General features: G+C 35.9%; 1 protein-coding gene across 3 annotated transcripts in view; it reads left to right on the forward strand.

The window, feature by feature from the left end:
* The window catches only part of LOC129905979 (ATP-binding cassette sub-family G member 4), a 212316-nt gene that overhangs the window by 71614 nt on the left and 128380 nt on the right, over positions 1 to 12322 (forward strand). For all 3 annotated transcript variants that reach the window (XM_055981609.1, XM_055981610.1, XM_055981611.1), the window contains exon 2: positions 42 to 342. In XM_055981609.1, coding sequence (XP_055837584.1) covers positions 69 to 342 — 274 coding nt within the window. In that variant the 5' untranslated portion in view covers positions 42 to 68. The remainder of the gene's footprint in view (positions 1 to 41; positions 343 to 12322) is intronic.

Consider the following 12322-nt stretch of genomic DNA (forward strand, 5'->3'; position numbering starts at 1 on the left):
ATAGTCATTCAAATTTATTTAATTTCTTTTATTCTTTGCAGAGAAGTGTTTTAATCTGCGAAATCAAAATGCTGGCAGCAAGGGAGAAATTTCTTACTGAAAATAAAGCGCCACTGATAAGAAATTACACCCAGACCGATAATGAAATATCTAAGACATCGATCGAAACCAAAACTTCTGTTCAACGTAGTACTCAAACAAGTGAGATCTATTTGAGTTCTGAAAATAATGAGATGAAAAGTCCTACAAAAGATGAACCCTTTTCAAACATGCCACCAAGAGAACCAACAGATTTGGAATTCAAAAATCTCTCCTTGTTAGTGAATCTTGGATTTAGAAAAGGTAAGTTTTTTGCAATTAATCTAGTCAAATAAGGGTTTAACCTCGGAATGAATGCTAACAGAAATTTGTTTTGCTCAATTTTTTTTTTTTTTTTTTATATAATTTACGCGCACTCAAGGGGTTATGGCTACCCTTTATATGTAAGCTATTAACACAGTGCGAGCGTTTAGGAAACAGAAATAGGATTAAGTAGGAGATAACGATGTACATTTGTCTTAAATGTTTGCAGATTGAAATGGGAAGGAAAAATAGAGTTGGGTAAGGAATTCCAAATTTGTGTAGTTCGACTAAAAAAAGAATCCCTATACTTAACGGTTCGTCCGAAGTTTGGCTCAAGGGTATAACGATGGGCATAATTTGCGGTGCGGGTATTACGGGAAAATTGTTTTAAGGGAGGCATGCAACTGGCTATTTCGCTAGAGCACAACCCAAAAAAATAGCCGTAAAACGATGAAAGGCAAGAGACATTTCTACGATGTTCTAAGGAAAAAAACGTTTCCGAGATTGACCTATCACCAATCAGTTTTTTTGCTCTGTTCTGGACCCTATCTAAAAGAGCTAATGATGTTTTTGGTGCTCCAGCCCAGATATGGGAGTTGTACTCTAGCTTCGGTCGTATATACGCCTTATAAATTGTAGCCAGGTCAGAAGGGGAAAAGAATTTTTTACATCTCCTGAGGAAACATTTCGCTGCATTTTTAGCAATATCTAATAAATGCTCGTTCCACAATAGGTGATTTGTTATCGTCATACCAAGGATCGAGAGTTTTTGAGCTTCCTCGATTGATGTACAATTCATGGATATTGGTAGGGGAGGAATATTTCTCTTTAGCGACAACAGACAGCTTTGGGTCTTAGATGCATTGAAATCCACACGATTTTTCATACCCCATGTTTAAATGCTGTTTAAGTCTGAATTTAACGAGTTTATCATACTCTCTCGTTGCAATTCAATACTTAAAGAAGATGGGTGTGAATTTGTAAAAAAGTATGAAAAGCTTAGGGTGCTGCCGTCAGCGAAACAATTGAGTGGATTAGCGGTTTGGGACAATAGATCGTTAATGAACACGAGAAACAAAGTTGGAGACAGAACAGAGCCTTGGGGAACACCAGCATTTATTTTTTGAACATCGGATTTGAAACCGTCCAAAACAACTTGAATTGATCGGTCAGAAAGATAAACGCTAATCCACTGAATGACTAAATTATCGATGCCAAAAGCACACAACTTTGATAAAAGAGCTTGATGCCAAACTCTATCGAAGGCTTTTGAAATATCGAGCGGAACAACTTTACTTTCGCCAAAACGATGAAGTGATTCATTCCATTTTTCGGTAAGGTATGCCATCAAATCACCAGGGGACCTGTTGCAACGAAAGCCGTATTGACGGTCATTGATAAGCTTTCGTTCTTCTAGATATTTTTTAAGCTGGCGATTAATTAATATTTCCATGACCTTAGATAGAATGGAGGTGAGTGCGATTGGCCGGTAATTAGATGGTGATGAAGATTCGCCTTTCTTGATAATTGGTTGAACAAATGCTTTTTTCAATCCACTTGGAAAACGACCTGAAGAATAAGAAAGATAAAAAAGGTTACGAAGGGGTTTCGCCAATGTGGAAAAGCATTTCTTCAAAACAATGGGTGAAATACCATCGGGCCCTGCAGATTTATGAATGTCGAGATCTTTGAGTACTCTAGCGACTGTACGAGTGCGAAAATGAATTTGTCCCATAGAAAATCTTACGTTCTCAAGTACAGGTGGACTCATGTTGCTTCTAGGTAGGGTGGAGTTTGCTGCAAATTGTTTAGCAAACAAATTGGCTTTGTCAATTGACCTTACAACAGGGTTATCATTGAAGATGAGTGTGGGAACCGATGATGATGTTGAATTCTTGATATTCTTAACGAATTAGCAAAAGTTTTTACTGCCTTTAGGGCACTCCAAAATTTTTCTTCTAATTTTTTGGTCGTGTAAGAATTTGGTTCTTTTAATCAGAGCATTACAGGCATTTCTTGCTTCTTTGAATTTTAATCTGTTTTCCTCAGAACGGTTTGCTTTATATAAGCGGAAAAACGATTCTCTAACCTTAATAGCATCCTTACAACTGGAGTCAAACCAAGAGTTTACTTTGGGTCTGATGCTCTTTGTTCTGTGAGGCACAAAACTGTTTAACCCAATATTAATGATGTTGGTTACCATATCAACACAAGCGTCAACGTCCCTGTCAAGAAAACAAATAGACCAGTTGAATGTACTTCGTTTTGCCATTCTATACCATACCTCAAAAGTCTAGAAAAATCTCATGTCCGCAAGCCGCGATTTTCAAGGTCAAATCGCGAAATGGAGATTTTCAAAATTAGCAAACTAAAAAACATCCTTGTACAATCTTGAAATAAGTGCTAATTTTTTAGTTTCTATCTTTGCTTGGATATTTTATAACTTATGTCAAAAATTAAAAAAAAAATCATGTGTGCAATTCGCACGTGGTAGAAGTGAAACCTTAAAAAATCATTTTTCTTGCAAAAAAAAAATAGAAAAAATCTACCTATTTTTATTCTATGTATCACCTTCAAATCCATGTTTTTATATGATAACCTATATAAATTTTATATCATCTGAAAGTTTATTGTCTTAGCTCAATATATATATATCGATCAGGTCTATGAGACATCTACAAAAAGAGCTAGAATTTTTTAAACTCGATGAAATTTCATCCAAAAAGCAAAAAAACATTTATGTTTATGTTCTCATGCTATTAAATCAATTTTTATACCATGAAAGCTTATTATTAAATTAAAGAAGTTCGGCCAACAAGACTGTTAATAAATTGATAAAAAAGTCTATAAAACGCCTTATAGTCTTGTTTGATTTAAAATTTTTTTATTTATTGATGACGCGTTTCGGCTAAACAGCCATCCTCGTATCACAATCGACTTTGATTTAATTTTAAACAAAAGCTTTTACAATTTCAAGCTTTAAAAAGAACAAACAAAAATTATATAAAAAAAGCTTTTAACATTACATAATTTCAAAGCAAAAGAAAGTTACATAAATAATGAAAACAAAAAACAGCTGGTATATATAAGCTAGAATGCAGCGGATGTAATGCAGTTTATATAGGACAAACCTCTCGCTCTATCAAGAAGAGGTTTAGAGACCATCAACTAGATGTCCAAAACAAAACTGAAAAAACAGCTTTCGCGAAGCATGTACACCAAGAGAACAGTGCAATGGGGAGAGGAAGAAGAAACCAAAAACCACACGGAGTGATGACCGATAACATAAAATTATTGAAAGAAGTGCAGGGCTTTAGGCAATTAAATGTTTGGGAGTCGATCTACATAAACAAACTACATAACGTAGCGCTGAACGACAACTGTGGCTTTGCTGACTCATCATTATTGAAAATTTGTAAATAAGCCAGCTGTTTTTTGTTTTCATTATTTATGTAACTTTCTTTTGCTTTGAAATTATGTAATGTTAAAAGCTTTTTTTATATAATTTTTGTTTGTTCTTTTTAAAGCTTGAAATTGTAAAAGCTTTTGTTTAAAATTAAATCAAAGTCGATTGTGATACGAGGATGGCTGTTTAGCCGAAACGCGTCATCAATAAATAAAAAAATTTAAAATCAAACAAGACTATAAGGCGTTTTATTGACTTTTTTATCAATTTATGAAAGCTTATTGTTTCACCTTGTATGTATGTATAAATCTTATTTCAAAGATGTCTTCAAGAGAAGTTAGAATTTTTAAAAGTCAACCATGTCGAATTTCCAGACTGAGATTACGGTACTTCCTACACTGGTAGCTGGTCATCGCCAACTTACAGATCTCCACAGGTGTTTTGAGGTATTTTTAATTTTTTTTCAATTTAAGATTGTGTAACTTGTAGAGCACGTAACGTTATGTGTGATACATCAAATACAAAAAGGTTATGTTATCAGCATGCGTATTAAAGTTAAATCAAATTTGTATGTGCACTAGATCAAAAGATATAACGTGTGTTGGAAAAAAACATCTTTTTACAGTTATCTCTGAATTTTGAATATGACATTTATTGAAATACAATTATAATTTATTTAATTACCTATCTACAGTACAAATTTCATTCATCTATCTATTAAAACAAAAAAGTTATAACAAGTTGAAGTCGTGTCGCGTTTTCGTTTCATCTTGTTTCAAATCACTACGATACTTAAGAAGTTTTCACTTCAAAAATCGCATGTCCGCAAGTCCTAATTTTCGTGGTTTGAAAATTAGGTGCAGATTTAAATAAACTTGAAAAGCAACACTTCAGATTTTTGTGTCAGTTCAACATGAATGTGGAGAATTACTTTTCAGGGACGGTCAGATTGGCTTGTTTGTGGGTTTTGTTTAAGTGTTAACAAATACCTTTGAATAAGCCATGTCAAACTCAATGGTTACTAGGGACCAAAACAGCGAGATCTAAATTTTTATGGGCCGCAAAAAAAAGTAAATCTAGAATTTGTATAAAACAGATTTATAAAAATAAGAAGAATAGTAACATTAATGTTTTCTTCCTGATACAATCTCTTCTTTACTTCCATTTTTTTCACCAGGTCAAGGTGTAAGTTAGGCTGGATCTTATTTCTCTTAATAATAAAAATGCTGCTTGCATCGGAAGGTTGTGGGAAATTTGCAAGCGATTTTATATAGCGGTTTTAAATTTCTCAAATCTGACTGAAAAAACTTATGATATCGTTCATATAATTAACTATTCATGAGTCCTTTTTTATTAAAAACAACTTCAAGTATTACTTTAATACTATTAACAATTTTATTTCATGTTAATTTCTTATAATATAAGTTTACAATTATTCATAGTTCAATTTTTATTATTGCATGTTTTGTTTTAATATAAGTTTACAAAGGTTTTAACATTTAAAGAACATAGATAATAATTGATTGTAATCTTGACCGCGCGCTTCGCTGGTTGGAACATAAGAAGACTACTAGCTTACTAACAACGAAAACAAGAAAACGAAACCAACATAGAGATTAAAAGCTCCACTTACATTTTCGGCGTCGCTTAGTTGCTAAGCCAATTTGATGTTCTTCATTTATTGCTCCCCAACTCATTCTTTGCAGAAATTGGGGCTAAGCCAATGTTATCAGTAATTTACTCAGTCTTTGCAGAAGATGCAGTTGGAGAAAATGTACAAGCTTGAAAATGAACACACAGTGGTCTTTGTTTGTGCAAAATCCGCGAGTGTGAATATAATTGTTTTTGGAGAGCTGGTAAGAATGTGGATCCTATCTATTATATAACACCTCCCCAACCCAATTGTTTTTGGTCCCCAAAAACATAAATTTACAGAAATATTTGTTATAGTTCTATTATTATTTGAAAGTTCGATTAATATTATTCGATATTTGTGATTTCTTTATTTTTCTTTGATTGATTTAGAGAATTATAAATTTTTTTTATTTCAAACATCTTATTTTAATTTAAACAAAACATAATATTTTCTCAACAACGAAAAAATAAAAACTGCAACAGCTTAAAAAGTCAATAACAACGCAATTAGCTTTACACAACAATTAACATAAAAATAAACAAACACATATGAAACTTTTTTTTTATAGTTCAGTTATAAATTTCATAACAAATAGCTAAAACCTTTACTTGAAAGAAGTTGTTTCATAATATTCAGTAAATCGATTCTACTTTTATCTAATTGAATGTAATTTTGAATCTTTTTTTTGTGTACTATCCCGAATGTCAATCTTTCTTCGGGACCGCATGATAAATAAACTTGGTTTTTGAACAGATTTATGGGCCTCTCAGTGATAAACATGTGAAGTGCTTCATCCTCAGGGGCACTGTGGATGGTTGGGTCAGTTGATATAACATCATTGTTATCATTCTGCCCTGAAGTTGATGCAATAACAACATCTTCGTTATTTCTGCATTCTTCAACATCAGTGATCACTTCGTTGTTAAAAATTTGTCCGATGCTAATTTCTTTATTAGATTCTAGGCGTTTATCGAGAGCAACCACATTGGTTTTAAAATTATTCTGCAAAATATTCAGTGGGAATTTTTTCTCCAATGTTTGATTTGGTCTATGTTCATGTTGATTAGGAAGTTTGAATTCATTTGTTGTTTTTTGTCTCTTTATTAACTTTTTTTTTTTTGTTAATGCCTTTTCAGTTTATGTTTTTAATATTTTTTTTTTATTTGATTCCAAAATGGAGGGAGCATAGGTGGAAATATAGCTAAAAAAGTATCGTTTTATTTGAGTTATTTAAAGTTTTATTCTATTAAGTTTGTTTTTGTCTCAAAGGAAGAATTTTGAACACGTTATTGCTTCTAATAGAAAAGTTGTTTTTCATTATAAATTATTTTTACTTTTTTTTCCTTTTTCCGAATAGTGAACTTTGTCCGATTTATTTTCCACGCACTAGCACTTTTTTTCGACTGCGCCAATTAACTATTTATGAGTATTTTAGCATGTTTCGAATTTTAATTGTTCAAAACAAACTCATAATAAAATACATTTTAGCTTCCATACAAACTGTCGAAAAAATTAAGCCCAGCTAAAAGTTATCTGATAATTTGCATGGGGCCCAAAATTTAATTTGGATCTGTATACCATACCAGGTCTTAAGCTCAAAATTATTAAAAATGTCGAGGGCCGCAAAGTTACTCGTTGTGGGCCGCAAGTTTGACATGCATGCTTTAAATCATGTGGCTTATGTTGGCATACATTTAAAAATTTAAAGTTCAGATTTTCTTTTCTCGAAAACTGTACCGTGAATTTTAAAAAAAAAATATCATGACATATACAGAAAATATTTGTCAATTGAATTATGTTAGAATTATTTCAATATTCCAATCCAGAAACGAATAATAGTCAATTTTCTCCAATATGCCGATGTCGTATGTTACGTATTCACAGAAACTATTTGTTAGCCAAACACATACGACAAATTGATGACACAAACGACAAAAATAAGCAAAGTTTTATTCGACACTTGTTTACGACATACGACAAATAGATTTCAAATAACTAACGTTTTTTTATTAACTTTTTAAAATCACATTGGCTCTTGGTAATAACCCAAGTTTAGCAAAACTCGATCAATGGTAAAATAACATACCTACATCTAACTTCTAAGCAATTGCTTTAGAAGCAGTTCACCTATAAAATGATAGAACTTTTTTAATTTGGAAATGAAATGTATGTTTTATTTTTTGTTAAAACCGAGGTTTCGCTAAATTCGGGTAGGTAGATTAGGTTAGGTTAGGTTGAACGGGGTGATAATCCGACAAGTCGAGTTATCCCACTCGGATCTCGATGAATCCATTGTGATCCCCAGGGTTAGGGTGGGCAGGAGTGAGGATGGGTAAGGGAAGGGTTTATTGAGAATTAGGTGTTGGAATTAGTGTTAGTGTTAGGGGCGTCCCTGAACCATCCTGAAATTTGGATAAATTTCATTATGTTTTTCAGTGGCAAGGACGAGACGTCATCTAACTCATCGAAGAAGTAATCTCCGAGAGTTGTTTTCCTTGTTTTGCTAAACTGGGGCATTCACAAAAGTAGTGGTATGAGCCCTCCTCCGCCTCTTCGTCTTGACACCCTCTACATAAGTCTGATGAGACAATACCCATTCTACTCATGTGGGTTCCCATTGAGTTGTGACCTGTAAGGATACCAATCAATAGGGACAACTGAGGCCTGCTTAGCTTAAGTATGGTTTCAGTTTTGTTTTAGAAATGGTCGGCCACGGATTTCTTGAAACACGACAGGTTTCAAGAGCTGACCATCTGTCGTTTGCAGAGTTAAAGAAGCTTTGCTTTATTCTGCTTTTTTCGTGCTCCATTGGCATAAGCACCCATGGAACGGTTTGGCACGGATCAAGTGTTGATCCTGTTTTGGCCAATTCATCTGCCCTTTCATTCCCCTGTATATCACGATGTCCTGGGACCCATCGAAGGGTAACTATGTTCGTTATGTTTAGGGACCTTAGTGTATTACGACATTGGTCAACTAGTTTAGACTTCGTGACAATAGAGGAAATGGCTTTAATTGCTGCCTGGCTGTCTATAAAGATATCAATATTTTTGTTCTTTAAATTGAGTGCGGAGAGTATGTTAGCTGTTTCGCAAACTGCAAAAACTTCCGCTTGAAAAACACTACAGAAGTCAGGGAGTTTCAGTGATTTGTTTATGGGAGGGTTATCTGAAAAGATGCCTGACCCTACGCCTAGGTCTGTTTTAGACCCGTCAGTGAAAACCGAGACATGATCTGTAATAATGACCCTGTTTGACTCCCAGAGTTCCCTCGTTGGGAAGTCTGTCAGCGCTACTGGGTTGAAATCATTGAATGGAAGAGTATAGTCAGTTTGAATGTTACTTGCAACATAGTTCATTATTATTTTATGACCCAAGTGGCCCCCTTTCCAGTTCTTGCCCTCCTTCAAACGAAGGGCCCTTATGGTCGCCGATTCTTTTGTAAAAAGGTCGATCGGGGCAAGTGAAAGGAATGTTTCTAGGGCTGATGTGGGTGTAGTTCTCATGGCACTAGTGGTACCTATACACGCGAGTCTCTGAATTTTGGTCATAGTTTTAAGGTTGACTGTTTTATCTAGGGCTGGCCACCAGACCAGGCATGCATACGTCAGAATTGGCCTTATAATGGCTGTATACATCCAATGAATCGTTTTGGGATTGGGCCCCCATTTTTTACCAAAAATTCTACTACAGGTGTAAAAGGCAATAGAGGCTTTCTTTTCACGTTCTTTTATATTTTCTTTCCAATTAAGTTTTCTATCGATTATCAACCCAAGATATTTAGCTTTACCAGTAATGGTGAGAGGAGTCCCATTTATTGTGGGAGGGTTAATATTTGGGATATTTCTTTTCCTAGTAAATAATACTAGTTCTGTTTTAAGTGGGTTTACATTGAGACCGCAGCCTGTGGCCCAGTTGTTGAGCTTGTTAAGGGCTGTTTGAAGAAAATCTCGCAGGGTCGGAACAAATTTTCCCGAGGCCATGATGATAATGTCGTCGGCATAAGCCACAACTTTTACACCGTTTTGGCTAAGCTTGGTTAAGATCTGTTAACAACTAAGAGCCAGAGTAGGGGTGACAGGACTCCTCCTTGTAGAGTGCCCCTACAAGTTCTTACCTTCAGCTTGCTGCTACCCATTTCTGCATTTACAAGTCTAGTTTGAAGCATCGAATCAATCCAGTTTGACAGATTTGAATCGACACCACTGGTGTCCAGGGCTTGCCGTATGGCTGCATTTTCAACATTGTTGAAGGCTCCTTCAATATCTAGGAATGCTCCCAGAGTGAATTCCTTGTGGTGGATTGAATGCTCAATCGTACCCACAACTTCATGTAATGGTGTCTCAACAGATTTGCCCTTCATATATGCATGTTGGGCCTGTGAGAGAACATTGTCGTCGAGTTTAAACCGAATGTGCGTTTCAATTAGTCTTTCTAAGGTCTTTAAAAGAAAGGAAGATAGGCTAATCGGCCTGAAGTCTTTAGGTTCCGTGTGGGATGGCTTACCAGCTTTGGGAATGAAGATTACTTTAACTTCTCTCCAACTAGAGGGAACATAGGTAGGTATATTACTATGGGTTATTGACTTCACAACTAAACTCTTTCCTAAAGCCTGGTACTCAGCTCGCGCTAAAATAAAATTATCGAAAAATTTTATCAGAGCTAAAATGGATCCCATACAAATTATCGATAACTTGTATGGGAATTTTATCTCGTCTAAAATTTAGCGCGAACAGCGTACCAGGCTTAAAGATAAAATCACATAAATAGAAAAAAAAATAGTAGGTACATTATTTTTAAAGTAATTTTAGAATCAATGAGATCATAGTTTATTAAAATTAAGTTATGAGGAGTTTTCACGAGTCGATTTTTGCTGTGCGGCGAAGTTTTACGACCCGTGTGAACGTAAGTCGCAGGCGACTAAAGTAACAATCCCCATAGAAAAATCCTAGTCGACCGAGATATCGTGCGGTTAAAATCGACTCGTGAAAAGTCGGCATTACTATTCAAGTTGAATTAAAATTATTACAGTTTTAGGATAGCACGATAAAAGCTTCATACAAATTTTGTAGGGCCAAGTTTGTATTGTCACTGGATTCGAAACATTGGGGGAACCAAAAGGATCGGCATCAAAGAATTAATCTTCCAATATTTCGTTACGTATGCTTAATTAATAACAATGTTATCGGAAAGAAGCCTCCTATGCCAGTAATCATCACAACACCTAATGGCGAAGTTACATCTAGCGAAGATAAAGCAAAAGCGTTTGCCGACTACTTTGAAAATCACTTCAAACCGAACCCGCCTCTGGACCATGAGTTTTTAGAAGAAGTCAACACTTCAGTGCAACGCGCCCAAACAATCACTGAGACCAGGCAATTCAGCGACAACAATCTTGCCAGCGACCCCTCAGACAACTCCGAGCTTACCAACCCAGATGAAATAAAGGAAATTCTACAAAGGAGCCATCAAAAGAAGTCAACAGGACCAGATAACATCTCTAATTTTATTCTTAAAAGAGCACCTCATTCAGCGATAATTTTCCTGGCAATTATCTTAAACAACTGTGTTGTCAATTGCTACTTTCCCAGCAAATGGAAAAAAAACTAAAGTCGTGGCCATACCAAAGAAGGAAAACAACAAGGACGTCTCTGGATATAGGCCCATTTTACTTCTAAGCAATATGAGCAAGATACTCGAGGAGCTTATACTAAGGCGGCTGAAATCTTTTTGCAGCGACAACTGCATAGTGCCAGATATGCAGTTTGGATTCCGGGAAAAACACTCTACACTCCATCCACTCCTAAAACTCCAACACGATGTTGCCGCCTCCCTAAACGGAAACCAAGTCACTGTCGGATGTTTTCTCGACATAGAAAAAGCATTTGACAGTGTCTGGATACAAGGACTTATTCACAAACTCTTCCAGCTGAGATTTCCAATTTCACTAATGAAAATTATTTACAGCTTTCTTCATTCCAGATCGTTCTTTGTACAATTAGGAAACAGCCAATCAACAATGTGGACAATCAATGCCGGAGTTGCACAAGGATCGAAACTAGGACCATTCCTCTTCAGTATTTACACATCCGATCAGCCCCAACCAGAATTAGCTCAGAATCTCTTGTTTGCAGACGACTCTCTCACGTACGCGAAGTCGAAGTCACCCATATTAGCCGCAAGGAAAGTGGAAGCCCACATAAGACGACTTTACGAGTTTTATAAGCGCTGGGGCTTCAAAATCAACACAGCCAAATCTGAACTGATATGCTTTAGACGACCAGCCACCCCAGGAAATCCTAGAATACGCTCAGCCAGGAACTGCAGGAACATCAAGATAAGCCTTCCCGATGGAACAAAAATTTCAGCAAAAAATAACGTCAAATATCTGGGAATACAATTCGATGAGAAGAACCAATTTAACCCTCAAGCAGCAGCCGTTTTGAAAAAAGCCAATTTCGCCTTTCATCGCATTCATCCGCTTATGCGGAAAAGAAACGGACTCAGCCAAAAGACAAAGCTTCTCCTGTACAAGCAGCTCATCAGGCCTATCATCACCTACTGTTTTCCTATCTGGTTCACGGTGACAAAATCCCATCTAAACAAGTTAGCAATACTGGAGAGGAAGATCTTAAGGATCTGTACAAAATTATAAAACTCGACAAATACCTTATCCCATCAAGCAGAAGATACCTACAGAACCTGACCAACCACCCTAACCCAATAATAGGAAGAATCATGAACCAGCCAAGACATCCTAACCAGCGGTACTTAGAAGCTAAGGAACTTTTGGATGAGGATTTGATACCAACCAACGACGAAGAGAACATTCCCTTCTACGCTGATCCTGGGTCAGCTCACTATCGTGGCTGAAAGCCTCACCTCTCCCTAATCCAACCTTCACAAGGACAACTGGACCTGAACAACCTGAGTTAAGAA

This window comes from Episyrphus balteatus, chromosome 1 (assembly GCF_945859705.1).
Source record: "Episyrphus balteatus chromosome 1, idEpiBalt1.1, whole genome shotgun sequence".
In the NCBI taxonomy this organism is placed as follows: Eukaryota; Metazoa; Arthropoda; class Insecta; order Diptera; family Syrphidae; genus Episyrphus; species Episyrphus balteatus.